General features: G+C 45.2%; 1 protein-coding gene across 3 annotated transcripts in view; it reads left to right on the top strand.

Moving 5' to 3' along the window:
• The window catches only part of mfr (misfire), a 394,040-nt gene that overhangs the window by 339,704 nt on the left and 35,127 nt on the right, over positions 1-19,209 (top strand). For 2 of the 3 annotated variants that reach the window (XM_070540270.1, XM_070540272.1), the window contains 10 exons: positions 840-916; positions 1,867-1,995; positions 2,078-2,215; positions 4,844-4,922; positions 7,051-7,241; positions 8,334-8,468; positions 10,459-10,602; positions 13,155-13,282; positions 15,175-15,345; positions 16,901-17,055. In XM_070540270.1, coding sequence (XP_070396371.1) covers positions 840-916; positions 1,867-1,995; positions 2,078-2,215; positions 4,844-4,922; positions 7,051-7,241; positions 8,334-8,468; positions 10,459-10,602; positions 13,155-13,282; positions 15,175-15,345; positions 16,901-17,055 — 1,347 coding nt within the window. The remainder of the gene's footprint in view (positions 1-839; positions 917-1,866; positions 1,996-2,077; positions 2,216-4,843; positions 4,923-7,050; positions 7,242-8,333; positions 8,469-10,458; positions 10,603-13,154; positions 13,283-15,174; positions 15,346-16,900; positions 17,056-19,209) is intronic. The other variant, XM_070540271.1, reaches the window with a different exon arrangement.

The following is a 19,209-nucleotide window of genomic DNA, read 5'->3' as shown; positions in this document are numbered from 1 at the left end:
GGCCACAAATGTGCACAAAAGGCTGCATAAGATGATTGCGTGAAACGATTCAGAATAATTTTTTTTTCACTAGCTGAACCAGACGCGCGCCCTAGGGAACCACAGCTGAAAATTTGCTCGACTGCATTAAAACTCTCGAATTACATAAAATATGGTAATTACCTGGCCGATGAGTTTGCGGAACAAACCTCAATATATAGAAGGCCTCCTTTTTTTTCTTTCAGCGCTTCCTGACGTGTCTTAGGTGTTCTCAGTGAATGCGGTGCTAACCTGTGTTATTTGAATGGCAGAACGTGGCTACCCGCACGATATGAGCCACGTGAAAAGCATATGCTCGCGTCGGGATGTATATACAGTGCCTCGTATTTAAACATGACGTTTGCAGGGTGCCGAATCCCAAATACTCTCTTATCATCGACGCATGCACATATCTACGGCTTTCTTTCCTTTCTTTCTTTCTTCCTTCCTTTCTTTCTTTCTTTCTTTCTTTCTTTCTTTCTTTCTTTCTTTCTTTCTTTCTTTCTTTCTTTCTTTCTTTCTTTCTTTCTTTCTTTCTTTCTTTCTTTCTTTCTTTCTTTCTTTCTTTCTTTCTTTCCTTCTTTCTTTCTTTCTTTCTTTCTTTCTTTCTGTGTGGTGTCTAGATTCATACTGAGAAATATTAGAGCAAGTAGTCTTTCGTTTAATGATGTTACTTATAGTCCTCTCATTGCATTTGTGTGCTCTTCGTTGTTTGTGTCCCGTTGGCTAGCCAAAAACTCGTAAGGCCTTCAAAGCGTTTCGCTACTTAGGGAACTCCAAATTACAAGACCCTGCTTTTTTTCATTTTTCTTCTCCTTCAGATGAAGGTGTCTTGGTAGACGTCGAAGCTGACTCCAACATATTGTCGACAAAGGAAACGCTCATAACGCTGGACTACGTAAGTTTTCCCTTACTTCTGAATGTTCACGGAGTGCAAGAAAACTGCTGAACCTGTTTTTATTTAGGTTGGTTAACATTTTTGTATCTCGCTGGGGGAGTTCCGGGCTATGTGAAAGCTTCCGTAAACATCCAAAGATGTTTCTGTCTGAGATCGAGTTACCTTTGAAGAAATTGTGGGGGATAGTAAGAAGACAGTGTGGATGATATGCGAAACACCAGTGGCTGGAAGTCTGTATATTACGTTTTATGCACAGCAGGCAATGATAGGCGAGCTCAAGAGCGTTCTTTCATGGCCTACATTCGCGATCAAATAGCGCCTACCTCCAGCGTGACACTGCCAGCAGACCTCACATTGTAGTGACGGTGAAGAACCGCACAGTGAAACGTCACCTGTGGTGGAGGTGCTGGGTAAGTCTAGTGTGCGCCTCATCAGAAAGAATAAGCTTAGCGCCATGTAGCCTGATATAACATGAAGTGTCATATATTCATGTCGCAAAATTGGCATAATTGTTACATGTAAGGTAGCGCAGACCTGAACCTATTTGCCGCCGCACGAATGGAGTGACGCAGCTCTGCTACCAGCGTCTTCTGAGCACCACTTGAAGTTGCCACCAGAAGCTATAGTACGCCACATATAATAAAACACAAAGGTGTCCACAAATATTTATTTCTTTGACTTCAGCTTTTACGCGCAAGTTGTCGTTGCGATATACGAAGTATATCGTTCCTGTAAAGACCATCGTAGGTCAAAAATAACTGAATGCGCAACGCGTGAAACGATACTTCTGTACGACTACACTACTTGCGTAGGGGTCAGGAGCGTTGCCTGCAAAGCATACTAAACCGAATGTAGTTGAAATTAGGAACCTGGATTTGGCAGGTCGCGTAATGCACGGAACAAATATCCGGTTGTCTCTGTTATAACAGCAGAATGAATGCTAATTAAAGGGAGCAGCACTGCATGGTGGAAGAGAGGATGAACTGGCGTGGCGAAGTCGGGAAGTCTACAGAAACAGGACGAAGATCACCGATGCACGGCAGGGGTTACTGGCGATCGTTTGCCCCTCTGTAGTGGACGTAAGTTAGCTGATGACGAAACTGCAATGTGGTGGGGTGGACGCCTTAACGTCTGCCGCGTCTGACTGTTGGCTCCTTTCAGGGCTTCAGGAGCAAGAAGGAGATCAAGAGCGAAGCCAACAAGCGGAAGAAGAAGATGGCGACCGAGGACCCCGGTCACGACGAAGAGAACCGGGACTGGTGGAGCCGGTACTTCGCCTCGGTAGAGCAGGCCGCCAAGGTGAGTAGAGACGTGCTGTTAAGGAGGCTGTGCAAAGGCAGGGGAGTACGGGCTATGTCAAATCTTCGTGACCTTGCTTTTAACGCGACAGCGTTAAGGAGCTCGTGTCGGAGAAAAGCCGGTGTCGTCGGCGTCGGTGTCGGCGTTGGCCGTGAGCGATAAATCCCAGCAGGCACTTTATGAATAAAAAAATGGCTGTGGCTTAGGTAAGGTTAAGCCCAGGATGCGAAGCATACTAGCCTTTATTTTAGTTGTTGAACGACTGTTTAGCTTGGTGAACTGCTATTGCTTGGCTATATTTGGTTCGGCTAGACGAAGAAACAACTCATGCGTTACTCTGCTTCGCCTTGGACGCCCCGCATTGGACGCGGTGAGCGTCGAGCAACGCAGCGTTCGGCGCGGCAACGAAATGTGCGCCTGAGCAAGCGACGCACGCCTGAGCCTTAGAAACAGCTCGTTTCTAAGGCAACACCGCATTCACTAGAGGCGCTTTTGTACCGCTTTGAAGCATCGTACTCGTGGCAATATTTGTATGTACTTGCCAAGCCGGTAATAAAGAAAAAAAAATACTCGTGGCTCAGTGGTAGCGTCTCCGTCTCACACTCCGGAGACCCTGGTTCGATTCCCACCCAGCCCATCTTGCAAGAGTTGAGCCAAAGCCACTTCTCCTCTGTCGTGACGCCACGGTGTCACGTGGTATTCAAGGCGACACCGCCGCGCCTGAGGCGCTGGGTTGAGCTCTCGTAATATGCTTCGCATAAAAACAACTTGCAAGATGGGCTGGGTGGGAATCGAACCAGGGTCTCCGGAGTTTGAGACGGAGGCGCTACCACTCAGCCACGAGTACGATTCTTCAAAGCGGTACAAAAGCGCCTCTAGTGAATGCGGTGTTGCCTTAGAAACGAGCTGTTTCTAACGCTCAGGCGTGCGTCGCTTGCTCAGGCGCACATTTCGTTGCCGCGCCGAACGCGGCGCTGCTCGACGCTCACCGCGTCCGATTCGGGGCGCGTAGACGCTGCGCCGTAGCCACCCCTTGGCGGGTCGACGGGAACGCTGTCGCGTTCCACTCTTGAAATCGAAGCTTAAGCGTCCTCCAATTTTTTTTTTTTTCGTCAGCGTCCTCTCACTACCGGTTTGTAGTCTAGTGGTGAAATTTCGACTGTTTCCACAATTCACCTGGTACTCTCATTCTGGATAAATTCCAGTTTATTATATCATCGCTGTGTTTAGTTGCTTCGACCGTTGCGAGAAACTGCTTAAATTTGTTGTTGCGATCAACGCGTTGTTACTTGTTGTCGTTATTCAAACATTTCATTTCGTGCTGTTTGTCAAGTGATATCTGTACCACTGTCTACCGTGCTTCGTGTTATTACTTTTTCTGTGGTGGGAACTTGTCGAACTGTTCCCACAGCACTTTTCGCACTTTGCCCTCTTTTCTCTGACGTAAATGAATGCTAATAAATTATCATCATAATTAAGGCTCAAATTAGTAGGTGTCCGGAGCTGCCCCCAACCTCTGAGTTCCACCAGAACTGCGAGGTTACTTCTCATTGTTTCTATGCAACCAATTATTTCTATGAAGAAAAAAAGGCAATATCGTTATCAATTTAATTTTTGAGATTCACAGCGTCAGGTCCGGGCTATTGCTCTCACAGCGTTTCACTTTCGGCGACAGTGATAACTCATTTTTCATCTTTCCCATGTGACCCTGATTTTCATATTACAAATAAAGACAGTGACATTACAACCATCGTGGTTATTAATAACAGCGCAAGGTTTATGGAACCACCTGAACTATCGCTGTCGCAGTCTCTTAGTTTCGACGAAATAGCTAACTTACTTTTGTGCCTCTTCTAACATGTTCTTTATTGCGATAGCACTAACTGCCCACTCCAGGGGTGTATTTTGTAAGAATCTACTTAGTGGACTGTCCATTTTGGCCACTGTTGACTGGCAAAGGGCTGCTTGTGTCCTCCCCTCTCGTACAGCTGCATCCAATCAGGAGCGGCCGAAAAGGACCGTACACTAGGTGTACTATTACATGCCACCTCGCCCCCCCCCAATTGAATTATCCGCCTCTCGCGCTCCCAAAAGTGAGGGGGAGAGGGATACCGGGTAGATGAGCGTGAGCCAGAAGAGGGGGAAGGGCCACCAGGTTAGCGTGCGTCTTCTCTTCTACTCCGACCGCGGCTGCACATGGCGAGGCTTAGCGCTGCCGCTATTCTACCGAATCTTAGAGGTTATTTGCGGTGGGTGCAGAAGCTATAGGCAACACGAAAAATTTGATGGCTTCGTGTGCGCTTTGTTCTCGCGCGCCATCTTCGCGTTGAAGGGAGAGGCAGCACGATGAGGTATTCGCTCGCCGCTGCTGCCGCTTTTCGTCACGTCAGCGTTGTGACGGCGAGCGTCCACACACACTGAATGAGATCTGATCTTGTTTCCGCTTTGGGCACTTGACACCATGATTTAAATTTAATTAGTCAGCCAATGTTTACTGCAATTTATGCGGCCGCTAAAATTACGAACCTTTCTTCGTGTAGTTGTGTAAGTACTTTGCCATTGCTATCAATGCTTCGGCTTTTGGCCGAAACTGCAAGCTTTCTTTTTTTTCCTGATTACCTGCTTCAGGACTCGAGCGATAATAACGGACTACCGGGTAACAACTTGAGGGCTGGCGACGACAACTACGACATGTCCAGCGACGGAGGTAAGCAAAGGAACATGAACTGCACAAACCATCTCGAGTACAAGAAGATGGCAATACAGGCACTTTCCTCAAGAGTTTTTGCTCTGACATGTGCCACTCAATCAAGGAACGTCAAACCGCGTCATGATCGTCACTGGTGGCGCCGACTTCGCCACCCAGCAAGTCAGAGGTCATGTAATGCTTAGGTGATAATGTGCCGTGGCAGGTCGTGTAATGCACACAGCAGATAACCCCTGAATTACTGGAGTTACAACATGCATGCGAAGGGTAACGAACGCAGTTACGGCGAAAGAAAGGGAAGCGAATAAAATATTATTCACAAAATTATTAGGAAACCTTTTTTTTCCCTACGAGTAGAGCTTCAGTCAATAGTTGTGTTCCCTAGCGCTAAGCCACGAGCACCCTGGACGAAGAAATACTAAGCGGTGAGTTTAGGAAATTTTCTTGCGTTAGATGGAGTTCACGGGTACAATTCACGAGCCTTAATCTGCAATCGCTATTTAATAAGCTGATGATGATGTTCATTATTATGATGTTTAAAGGCTGGTGCGAGTAACTTGTTGACAATTATAGATTGTGATTACACTACCATGACTATGTCGTTCACATGAAATTAAACTCACACGTACTACGCAGTGCTGGCTTCTGGACGCATAATCAGGTTGTTGTTTCTTTTTGTGTCTGTGTGTGTGTGAGCAGCATACATTCATGAGCAAATTAATATCTTCTGAAGTGAGGGTGACGTAGCCCTCAATTTAGGACATAGTCAAATCTAAGGCCTGGCGCGACGGCCGATCACTACGAACTGTTTTATTGGAAAAGGGCTTTTGTGAGTCAAGATACACACACAATTATCTATGGCCACGCGCAAACGACACTGCAATAAATAAATTGTCTGTGCGTGACTTTACAAGTATCATGCCGTCGTTTGATATATCCCGTGCCTTAAAATAACGAAGTTTTCACTAAAACACTGAGAGTCTCTCTGTTTCTCTAATGCGGCGAGCCTCAAGTCATTCCCCCATCTTCTTTTTATTCTTGATGTCCAAATGAAACAAAAATTATGTACATCCAACTAAAACGTCGGTTTCTGTGTAAGTCGAAGCTTCCGGGAAGTCGCTACTTAAATGGTATGAAACTAAATTCGATGCACAAAATTTTCTTTATTACCATTCACGAAACCTGTAAACTCGTGCAACGTCAAGTTACGCTTATCAATCATATCGGTGACAGCTTTATTGTAATGCCAAGTTTATGCTTACGCGCCAAACACCGTTCCCAATCTAAGCCGAGGTATGCAAATTGATTTTCATGCGAATATAGCAACTATTATGTGAGTGCCTATATCATGTGAGTACCTGTACTACCTATCATGTACACTGTGAGACGTCGACGCAGTGATGTCGCCAAGATGAAAAAGGTGTTTGTCGAGAAAAACAAAATTATGAGCGCAGATGTCACGTTGAGAGAAATGCGACGCTAAATACAGGATCTATATCCGTAATACAAAAAACACTGGCACGTACATGTTCTTGTGCGAACACGAGGTGCCAGGCGCACTATAACAAAGCGACACAACACAAGCTCTTATTCGCTAAGGAAGCAGCACCAGCGGCGGTCATCAAAGTCGAGAAGGGTTCACTACAAGAAAGCTTCGCTTTAAAAAAAAATCGTGATGCATTTACGTATTTGTATATTCTACGTATAACAATCACGTTAACCCAACCGTCTTATTGCTGTGCACCTTCTTCTTGGCACACAATTTTGAAACGTTGAAATGTTGCTAGTTTCGTTTTTTATTGTTCCTGTTTGTTTTGGTCGATTTTCCTGTACTTCATGACACAGATGTCATTCGTTCATAGTTGCGCATTTCTCGCGATACAAATCAGTCTGGCCCAAAGTTTTGTTTTGACGAGTTGTTGCCAGTGGCTTCCACTGATTTATGTTGAAAATTTTGTCACCAGGCAATGTAGCAATTATTATGGCAACGTTGGGTGATGTGTTTGGGGAGTGAGGGGAAGGGGGCTGAAACTCTGTCAGGCATCATTTGTCTTTATGTCTGCTTCTTAGGCAATTGTTTTGATGCCTAAGTTAGGTACTTTGACTATGACTTTGACACGTCGTGCAGAGAGCCAGCTCAGTGCCAAAGACATGCGCAAGATGGAGAAGGAGCTGGAACGGCTCGAGTACAGCCACCAGAAGGACGGGCTGGACAAGAAGAAGAGGACGTTCAAGGGCGCTTCGAGCGCCGTCCGATTTGCCCAGCGTCTGTCGCCCAAGACGCAGAGGGGGCGCATACCACAGGATGGACTGATCAAGGTACAAGCCTACTTTGCCTGGCTCTCGTCATTTTCGATATTGTCCTACTGGCTAGTACGGGTCGGACCTTATCAGATTGCGAACTAGATTAACTCGACCGCTTATACGTACAGTTGGTAACAAAGCCGAAACAGCTAAAATCTCAGAAGGGCCACTACAGATTGGTTTCGACAGGACCGGATAGGCTCCTTGAAACTAAGCCCCAGAGTCAGACAAGTGCACAAGTGATGATGATGTCCCGCAATACGGTATATCGCTACATTGGTTCAATGCTAATCGTAATAATGACGACAGTGATCGTGAGATGTAGGCGCTTGCAGAATTTATGTTTTTATTCCTTCAAGTACGTAGCAAACGGCGTCCACAAAGAAATTTAGAAGAATGACGACATCTAAAAGACGTCAAGCTTATTCATTTAGAAGGTGTAATGCAAAGTGGCGTGCGCTTCCAAAATGATTGGGTTTTGAAAACTGCCTTGTCTAAATTACCGCGCTGCATTGCCAAATTAAGCATAAGGACGTTATACCGACAGCTACTTAGAAAACATGTTAAAAGTGCTAAAGGATACTGTAGCTTAGCGTTCGAAGTGTGAAAATGTTGTGTTAATGCTTATACGGTGAAGTTTTAACCGATTATGCTCTATCTCTTGACTGACGTCAAACGCTGAAATGTGCGCATGCGAAAAAGAGAGAAGCACCCTTGCTCGGTTTTTTCACCTTTTACAGAGGCCTACCGCTGGGATATTGAAAATTACCTACGCAATATTCAGTATGTGAGGAACACTTGGCTCAGGTGCCTGGCAACGCTCCAGTAACCTTCTCTACTCAGGCCCCGATGAATTAGTTATAAATAACTAACTGAATCTCCAATTAAGTCCATGCAGAGGCTAACAGAATGCACATAACTAGCAGCAACATGTCGTGTAGGCCGCTCGCAGAATTGACTCCATTAATTTTTGAATCACGTCTTTTTATTTTTTGTTTGGAAGGTGTATGTGATAGTTAATCGCTATCTCACATCCTATATGATTGTGTGCATTTGTTATTACGCTATCCAGTTGAAATTGCGGTCATCATGCCCTTATGTTTCCAGATCTACCCAACAGAACTCGAGAACGTCCCCGAATTCAATGGCTTCCGTGAGTGGCTGCACACGTTCGAACTGTACCGTGGCAAACGAAGTGGAGATGACCTGGATGACCAGAACAGAGTCGTCGGTCTCTTCAAGGTATCTACCCGCGGTGCCAGTCATCCATCTCGTATCATTTATTATTACGAAGAGAGTTTGCCTTAGTGCTACTTCTTGTTCGAAACAGTTTTTAGCAAGTTTCATTACTTTAGGCAGCGCACCCTACAAAAAAGGTCCGCGTGGTTTAAAAAAAATTATGTACCTGCTCAGTGCATCGCAATGTCTCTATTTATGCAAGCGCAAAACTTCCGTATAGGTGGCGTCCTCCGCCGGTAGGGGCGCTACTGAAAGCCACCTAGCGGCGGATTTCAGAATCACGGGTGGCAGAAGGCGTGCGGCTGGCCCGACCGCGAATTCAGTATGGCAGACGTACGAAGCTGCGATGTTGCGTCCGTGCGTTTGTAATAACGTTAATCCTGGTTGACAGAATCCGCAAGGGAAACGCTCTGTGCATCTTGGGCCTGTTTCCAATTCGACGGAGATTCGATACGGCGAAGTCCACGTGCGAGCGAATTTCAATTCCCTGGCAAGCACAACAGAGCAGGCTATGATAGGCAGTGCGTCGTTTCATATGCGTTGCAGCTGACCAGCCCTTTGCTTGCATTATTTAGCTGTCATAATGGGTTCGCTGCACCAGTGCGACGACTCTGCGCACCCGAAACAGCGACAGCAGCCGAGCATTCGTTTCCAACGTACAGTGCACGGCATTCTCAAACCAGCAGAAAAGCGACACTTTTCAAGCTGTTGGTAGCGCAATCTTGCTAGCTTTTTTGCGAACGTATGTAGTCCAGGGGTCGCGTTTTGTAACAACACACATCACATAACATCCATTGCGCTACTCGTTATGAGCTCTGACGACGACACAGTGCAGTTATCGCCTGGAGGGGACACTTGGAATGACGGAAAAAAAATTTCCCAATTGCATAGGGAAATCAAACGAATTCTTTGAAGAATACAGCCACAGGCTCAAGAAAGGCGCGAACAAGCGCTCAATGTAACATTCTCGTCCACAGTACCCCCTAAGCTAGGAAAGTCCGTGGGATAAGGGAGCAGAAAGATGTATACGCAAGGTTGTAAGCACTTTTTTCTTTTCTTGCACTCAAGCTGGGATTTGTCTATGCTGAGCCACGTGCAGTGTGACAAGCACGATTCGCAGCTTTCTATTTGCTTGCGAGAGCCTTTTCCTGCCGTAAGTATCCGCCTCAGATGCATATGTCACAGGACGCCGATTTTATTTTCGCACCACCCTGCTGTCAGCGCTTTGGAAAGATTGAGGTGTCAACGACAGCCGCAGCTCATCTATGCAAAAGTCTAAACAAAAGTACAAAAGTCAGGCGTCCAATTGCCAACTCGGTCGTATAATTATGCCGCAGTGAGGCAGATGGTAGAGTTTCTCTTCTCGAGTCCGCTCCCTTGGCGAGTGCGGTAAAATTGATTTCTTACCTTCGATCACGAAACGCTGGCGGAATAGATGAGGTGCTACGGATCAGGTGCGAGTGACACACGTGACAGCGGAGGAGCTTTCCCGGATGTTAGCATGCACCCCTTTGTGGGTGTTGCGCGTTGCTGGCAACGTTCACGTTTCCATAACCTGCGAGAAACCAACCACATATATAAAAAATAAGAAAGAACCTTCTTTGCGTGAGTTTAGTAGCTTATAGGGCTCTCGCTTTAGGTGATTTATGCACGTTGTTTAATAAAATTGAATTGTCATTCTCGCATGAAAAGAGAACGCTCGAGAGACTTTTTCCGACTGTTAAATTTCCATCCCGACGCATGCGCACTCCTAGATAGACTCCGGCGCCTAACGATAGCATACTTTTCCCACAATAGCACGTTACACTTCTCGGAGCTCAGATAATGCCACTCAGGAAGCATCTGTAATCATAGGTATGCGTAACACATACGCCACGTTTTCTTTTTTACAATGCATATGCAGCCGCGGGAGCTTTGCAGAGTGTAATCATGAGAAAATCGTCAAGTCAGTGTAGATACCTGGTATCTTCTTCTTTGCCCTTCCTCCGATAAGGGCTCCCTACAAGTCTACAGGTTCCCGCTGCCCAAGGACATCCAGGACTACACGATAACTGGCGCCGATCCGACGTACGGGCTTTTTCAGGGACTGCCGAGTAACGATCCCATACACGTGCTCATCAGGGTATACGTCGTCAAGGTAAGCGGCTGCTAATAATCTGTGAATTTTAAATATACCATAACTAGAGAGTCTGAAAATACGAGAACAGTAGTGCTACTGCCGTAGGCTTTATCATATTACACTCTTTCAGCTTCATTCGCCATGGATATAAAACATTGCACGCAGATGAACGGCATGCGCCAGCCGATGTTGATTCACAAATGCAGGATCTGTTGACGTTTTTCGGCATATGTAGACAAGCACAAATAAACAGAGGACATGACCTGCCACAGCCGCATGATTCAGTTACTGGTTCATCATCATGATCATGATCATTGTGATCTTTTACTTGAAAAAAAAAAGGATCAATCAGAAATCTATCCAAACATGTGGATTCTTAGCCAACAAGTAGCTGAGGTCCATTCAATATATGCACAGGGAAAAAAATACACACGGGCTTCTAGGGCGGGTACACTAGGATACTGGACTGCAGCAAAAAGGAAAGCAAAAATAAGAGTTTGCGGGCAATTAGGGGTTACAAAATATATTTTCAACGGAACGCGAAATTTGGGAATATATTTATCATCAACCGTAAGATTGTTCCAAATAGGCTGCTACAACGCAAATTGAAGTTCCGCTAGGACAGCTTTTTTTTCTTGCATGACAAAAGAAAATGCTCTTTCCACATAGGATACTTATTTGAACTGTGGCAACTCATGTCACCTGTATATTGGCGCTCGCTTATATAAAGTATATGAATGAGTGGATAAGGTCTTCAGTTGTGATTTCAGCATTCGTGGTGTACATCGTTCAACCTGTCCGCCACAGCATCTTACGTGCGCTGTTTTATATCTAAAATCGAGCATTATCAACTTGCCAAAGTCACAGTTTCATTATTCTTTCGACGCACGCCATTACAAATCCACCAACCATACATTTCCGCACCTTGACCACTCGTACAAGATTCAATCCAGGGTTATGCAAACCTTAAGAGGAAGCTTTAACTCGGGTGCTCCTATCCAAATACTCGTAAAAGGAGAATTAGTTTTTCTCGTTAACCAATGCACTCAACTTGACAAGGTTTGTTTCATGTAAAAGAAAAAGGTAAGGTCTAGTGACTGTTCGTTTCGAAGTTTTTATTTGTCGCCAATTTTTTTCTTAGAAATTGGTAAGAAGCGCAAATTTTCTGAAAACGAAACTATCAGGTTTACAACTCTGTCAATCAGCAATGTAAACTGATATCACAATTGTGTGAATTTAACCTAATAGTAAATCTAAAGCGGACAAAATTGATATGTTGCACATGAATGTAAAAAAATGTAGTAATACGGAAATACAGCCTTTGCAGAACCCTTGTACACAGCGTAACGAATTAACCTAAGGTATAAATTGACATATCGAATTTGTCCGCTTTGAATTATGTAATGGATGCCGTTGACAGAACCGCGATATCTTTTCTTTATGCAGAGCTAATAATTCTTAGACTGCATCTATATTTTTCAAACTTTCGAATATTTGAAAATCTTTTTAACAAGATGCAGGCCCTAAATCGAAATTCCGCTTCCAACAGTCCCTGGAATTTAAGGTTCTCTCTGAAATGCAACAAACTTTATTAAAATCGGTACGGTGGTTATCCCTGAAAACACGTTTTTGCGTTATACATGTATTCGAATAGGCCGCGTCGGAGTTGGGCCAGAGCTAAAGCTTCCTCTTAGGTTCTGGCATCAATCAACTCTGTTTCTTGCGATCTGCCACAGGAAGAAAGCTACGGAAGTAAATGTTTGCCTGCATACAATGTCACAAGGCATTCGATACGCAAGCGTTTTGTCAACGAGTGCGCGCATAATACGGGATTTGTCGATTTATTCGTCATGTCTTCTTTTTTTCGAAGCTAGCACGTTCTTTCTTTTTCCTACTGTATCATTCTCTTTATAATGTGTGGTTGTTCTTTAGGAAGTCATCGTTCATCAAGACAAAGTATGATTGCACCTGCGTTTTAATATCACTAAATTTCTAATTTTGTGTTGTTTCCATGGTAAACTGTTTCAATGAAATCTTTTGTACACCTTCTGTTTTACTGACACACCTCCTCTCCTCATTCCCCCCCTCCTCCCCGACTACTTCCTTTTACGGCCCTACATAATGTGCCCAAGGATCTTTAGGGATTAAAATATAAAAAAGAATATGACCGAACTCACCGAGGTAGTCGAATCTAGCAATTTTGTTAACGCACGGAGCACGTTGACAAAATCGATCGTTTATTCTATTTTGGCCAGTACATGTGAGTCCTCGAGCAGTTACCCTTCGCTCAGACAGCTCAACAGAACAAAAGGGTAGATGCGAAAAAATGTATCGAGCTCTGTATTGCGAAGTGCCAAAATGCATCGAGCTTTGTATTTCGAAGTGCCAAAATGTATCGAGCTCTGCATTGGGAAGTGCCAAAATGTATCGAGCTCTGTATTTCGAAGTGCCAAAATGCATCGAGCTCTCTATTGCGAACTGCCAAAATGTATCTAGCTCTGTATTGCGAAGTGCCAAAATGTATCGAGCTCTGTATGGCGAAGTGCCAACACTCGGATTTTCTATCCTAGGCGACAGATCTTCATCCGGCGGACATGAATGGTAAAGCGGATCCCTACATCGTCATAAACCTAGGAAGCAAGAGGAACAGCGACAAGGAAAACTACGTATCAAAGCAACTCAACCCAGTGTTCGGAAAGTGAGTACGTTTTGTCTTCCCGTAAGCGGAAGCTTCGACTCGGTATCGACTCTGACTTCTCCGACCAGACGCGAAAGCAGGATGTGTCGCCTAAATAGAGAGATATAGCTTGTCGGCAAACGTATTAACCTTGACGACATAAAGACTTGCCGGAGGTGTAAACTGCAGCAACAACGTTGATATCTACATCCTATGACGTTTTGTCCAACCACAACACGCTAAAAAACTGTTTTATTGTTACATAGCATTCTCGTCAAAGAAAAAGGAAAGCCGCATTTAAAGGATAAGGTCTCTGCCAATACTTTGCAATGGCAGCTGAGTACAATATGGTCGATTAGTGCTATATATTGATAGTTGTGTGTCCCGTCTGCGTAAAATATGCGCCACCAGGTGGTGCCACCAACGCGGAGGCGCACGTAGACGTCATCGCTAACTGGGTGTATCCAGTTGGACGTGTTGAAAGCCGCACGTTAATGCCTACTCCATTTTTCCTGTCAATTTTTACGTCTGTTTCGCCATCACGGAGGAACGAAAAGTATAGGAGGGAGCACTACGTCACGCAGCTAGCCTTGGCATAGCGAACGCTCCGTGAAGCCACAGTGGTAGTCTTACACGTGACCTCTTGCGTCGAGATCACGAAGCAAGAATCGAGATTTGCCGAGACGTTTGGTTCATATTAGCTACGCTAGACGAGACTATGACGCTATGCCAGTAGTTTATATTCGATGCGCGTTTGTTCTGTGATTATGCCTGCAGAGCACGAACAATGAAGCCAATTGCGCGCTTTGACGTTGGGCCACCAGGCTGGCTTCAATCGCGTTTCGGTGTGCTCCCTCCTATATTGTTCCCTTCCTCCATGTTCGCCACCCATCCTATTGCTGTGCTCGGGTATTCTACAGAAAAGGCTTGCTCCTAATGGCCATTGCCTGAAAGCAATTTGCAACAAACCGTACCAATAAGGCGTTTCCAGTTATGTTGGCACACCCTGCACGCCGACAATACCATATTTACAGTCGGCCGGAGAAGTTTACGGGACACAGGTTCGGCGGCAAATTTGACTTTGTGCCTAATAAAGCTACGACGCTTTTGCAGTTCGATAGATCGATGTGTATGTCGCACAAGCAACAACACTGATTAAATACCTTAAATTGGGTGCTTTGTAGCGAGGCTTCGACGGGATTGAGCATTTTTCTTGAGTCCGGTGTACCGTTGATAGTGATCGGCTCTGTACCTGTTGCCAGAACGTCAATAAAGGAACACTAGAGAGTAAAATAATGCTAGCTGTGTTAGTAAATTACTCTTAGAAACGGAAAAAAAATATTACTGGGAGAAGAGTCTCGTTAAGTGAGAAAAGGCGCAGAACCGAAAGAAACCGTCTTGAAGGTTTCGCACCAGCTCACAATGACGTCATGGATTTTAAAAAAAATGGAACTCTGACCTTTGCATTAAGTGTCAACCAGGCCGTTACCGCGAAACAACCACAAATAAATTCTGGGGTCCCACGTGGAGAAAAATTGGTATGGTGCACGCCGTAGTGCGAGATTTGGGATTAATTTTGGTCACCTGGACCATCTTTACCGCGCACCGAATGCACGTCACAAACGATCGATTTTGCAGACCACCCTCCAACACAGCATGAGGCGGGGATCGAACGCCCAACCTCGCGCTCTGCAGTGCGACTCCATAGCCACTCGGCTACCTCTGCGCGGGACCGCAAGATTCACAAAAAAAAATATAGGTTCTAAGTAGCATTTCACGAGGCTAAAGTGAATTAGCGTTGCTATTTAAGGGCCCCTTTAACGAAGGGGTAACATGAAACAAACTTCGCAAAGCGCGTGCGGTGTTTCGAAGAAAGTCCCGGTGGAGTCGAACGCGCGCGACCGACCGCGCAGGTGCTTCGAGATGGAGGCCACCTTCCCGCAGGACTCGCTACTGAACGTGCAGATCTACGACTGGGACTTGCTGGGCAGCGACGACCTCATCGGCGAGACGAAGATCGACCTCGAGAACCGTTTCTACAGCCGCCACCGGGCCACCTGCGGGATACCGCGGAAATACGAGACGTGAGAGAGATTGACTTTCGCTGATTGAATGATTGGTCGGAATAATTTACTAATCCATTGACTGACTGAGTGACCGATTTATTGATTTACCGATTCATTGATTGAATGACCCATTGATTGATTGAATACTTGATTGAATGACCCATTGATTGATCAATCGATCGATCGATTGATCTATTGATTGATATAATTGATTGAACAATTAACTAATTAATTAATTGACTGGTAGATAGATAGATTGATCAATCGATCGATCGATCGATCGATTGATTGATTAATCGACCGAATTAATAATTAATTAATTAATTATTAATTTAAATTAATCATTTATTTAATTGCTTGGTTGATTGTGGCACGGAATATGTTGGCGTACGTGCGCAAAACGGCTCTTTCACAGGGCTATGGGGTGTGGATGAAAGGATGATGCGAGTTCATGTGAATCGTAGAGGCCGTAATTAAATTTGCCCTCACACCCGGGACTGTGCGACGTCACTTCGTGCACTGCAGGCGTCCCGCCGTGCCTCCGTGACTTTGCTGTAACCAGAGCGCCACGGAAGACAAAAAGCGCACAAGGAGACGAGTAAGCTTTCATCTTCGGTGACGCGCTGGTCACAGTGACGCGGAAGCAGCTCTCCCAAGGCTACACATTACTGCCCCCATCGACTACTGGTTTCTCTTAAGAATAGAACGTCTCTTCCCAGTCTCCGGAAGTCGCAGAGAGGCGCTGGTTGCATTCTACAGACTTCTCGACGACAGGGTCCGGGTCCCGGCCGTGACCTATTGCTGATTATTTGACCTATTGCTGATTATTCTGTTCTAAACCCATTTTGCTGTTAGAGTGCGGTATGATCAGATGTTGCTCTTATGTTGCAAATAACTTATGGTTAATATTTAAGAATTGGGGCAAACGCGGGTAGTTGGCATTGCGGTGCGAGATCCAGAGGGCGAAATGGAGTTCTTCGGATTGTGTGATGCGTAAAGAGCAGATAACCGAGTTAATTAATAGGGCGCCAATGGAAGAGAACCGCTCCTTAGCGCTACAGAGGATTTGGGGCTGGGATGGGGTTAGGACAAGATTGTGCCGGACAACGCAGGATAGGAGTTCGTGAAGGTAGCTAGCCCTCTCAGTTACAGCGATCGTAAATAGGCCAAAGATAATGAGGATAATTTATTTATTTATTTATTTATTTATATATTTATTTATTTATTTATTCATTCATTTATTTACAAGGATACTACAGGCCTAAATATTGTCCTAAAAATGACAGTGATGATCACTATGATGATTGGTCGGCGAAGGTCATGCTTCTGTTCTGGTAGCTCATACCTGGTTCTCTCATTCATGCAGCATATTCAGCGCACAAGAGCCGAAAAGATACGGCATGGCTATCTTGCGCAGTTAAACAGATTTACACCCTTAATGGTATTTTTATTCTATACTCCACATCTTTACACCTTTAAGGTTGCAAGCGTCGAGTGATGGACCAATTTGCACCCTTACAAAACCTTAACGGCGTAAATCGCTTTACAATTTGCCCGCGGTTCCCTTTTGCAGGTACGGCCCGAACCAGTGGCGGGACCCCTTGAGGCCAAGTCAAGTGCTGGCCAAACTGTGCCGAGACACCAAGCTGGACGGTCCGCACTTCACCCTGAACCGCGTTAAAGTGGGCACCAAGACGTTCGTCTTTCGCTCGGACTTCGAGGACGAAGGTGAGTTTGCCTCACTCTTGACCTCTTTCCACAAAGGCGGAACGTAGATGGAGCATGTTTTAAGAAACATGTTCCACTTACTTCACGGAACCTATGCATGGAAAGAATGTCCTTGGGGGTCATCTGTTTTTATACTGGATCTTATTACTACGGTTACTTGCACATCATTCTTATTCGTCGTTCTCACTTGGGAATCGAAGAGAGAGCGAAAATGCCAAAAGGGGTAAAAATTCTTTTTTGCACGTGTCCAAGACGTTCACATTTGCTTTGACGCCGCCGCCACCGCGTTCGCCAAATCGACTTACTGAGAGTATTTATTTATTTAGTATTTAGTATTTATTTATTTTTATTTATTCATACCTCAAGGATCGCAGGGGGGTATTAGATGAGAAGTTGGCGAAAAAAAAATATGATGTCCACCTGGCGGCGCTGTCCACCACGCCATTTCCAGCTGCATGTTCATTAACCGATCCAGCGGTCATCAAAAAGGACTTACTGGGTGCGAATTCGCTCGAACCGATTTTAAAGACAAATATAAAAGACTAATAAGTTGTTTTATTTAACCTCTTGATTTCTGGAGACAACCAACCAAAAGCTGAGGAAGCGGACGCCTCGAAAGTGGTGGTCATGAATTCAACCAGCTCTGACAAAAGTGTGAGAAGTTAGGGCACGGGGCAAGGCTTTGCTTCTGCACCTTCTGACAAATCCGTGCTCTTCGGCAGTATTAATCCAGATATCGCTTCTGAGGAAGGTGTTCTTGTAGAGACTGCAAGTTTTATCGTACAGCATGGGGTAACTTTTGATCGCATCGATTAGTATCGGTGCTGGCGCTTTCGGAGTCATGTTCAATGTTTCCATGCCAACGCTGCTTCAGGTAACGCGGAACTATTTTTAGCTTTCGCCAAGGCCAAAAGATACGGCTCGCCGCGTAATTTTCCTTCCGCTTACCCGGAATGGCGAGCTGATTTCTAGGTTTCCTTTCAACGTTTTCACCCACTTCTACACCAACTGTTAACGTAGCTTTAATCTATTTCCACATTAGTTCCACTAATGAAGTGTCCAGAGCATTTTTTGCAAAATAAGTAGAACATGTTAATCTCGTTCAACGTAGGGCTTCATTTAATACACGGAACATTTTTGCAAAGATGTTCCACTTGCTTTGTGGAACCTACGTGGGAAAGGGATTAGGATTTTGCTCGGTATACCCTCTATTAAACATTCGCACCCTTCGGGATGTGAATCTATCTTCGTGCGTCATCATCTATCTCATATCAAGATCGTCTATCTTTCGCTCGTGTCCTTTCTTTAACGCTGCGCACACGTCAATTTCGGACTGCGAATGGCACGCCCGAATGAGCGTGGCACAGCGTTCTTGTCAGGGAAGTAGCGAGCGCAGAGTGTTAAATAAATGTATAGTGCGCGGAGGATTGATGATAATCATTGCTGGCGGTCCAGATAAGCCCCAAAGTTGGCGACATTTTCCCAAGGGTGTAGCAGCGACGTACACTCTTCGAATAAAGGGTTTAACGACAATGAAGTGAAAATCGTATCACAAAGATAGAAGGCCAAAGTCACAGTGAGTGCAGAGTGCGGACGCCTGTAATGCCTCACGGTAATTCACACCCTTAAAGTGAATAACGGTGTAAATTAGCCGATAACTCATTCTCTTATCCCCAAAAAGGGAGTAAGGGTGTGAGTTATAGACCTGTTTACACCCTTATTAACTTTTAAGGGTGAAAATTGTTTTGTAGTGCTCACCTCTGGCACTGTCCTTGTTTTCCTTTTGTTTTTTACAGTTGTCTTATCGCGCTATGATTCTTACTTTTTCTATATAAGCGAACTCGCACAAGAAAGCTTTTTTATTAATACTAGCAACACGGACGTTCGCTCGAGCAACCATTATATAGGTATATTTGGCTCATTTTTCGAGAGAGAGAGAAAACGTTTATTGTCAAGTTTTAGTGGAGGTTTCTTTCCCAGTGGTGTGGGCTACCGTGGCGTCTGCTTTACCGCGACGCTATCAGCCCATTCCGCGAACCGCATCTGGTATTGCGGGTTGGAAGTTTTTCGAGATTTCGTGCGTCCCCTACTTGAAGGGGGGGGAGGGGGCACTGCGTTCGATTTGGTTCACCGCTAGCCGAGTGAACGCACTCC

The sequence above is a fragment of the Dermacentor albipictus genome, chromosome 6 (assembly GCF_038994185.2).
Source record: "Dermacentor albipictus isolate Rhodes 1998 colony chromosome 6, USDA_Dalb.pri_finalv2, whole genome shotgun sequence".
NCBI lineage: Eukaryota > Metazoa > Arthropoda > Arachnida > Ixodida > Ixodidae > Dermacentor > Dermacentor albipictus.
Note: the sequence above shows the minus strand (reverse complement) of the source record. Positions and strands in the feature narration are given on the sequence as shown.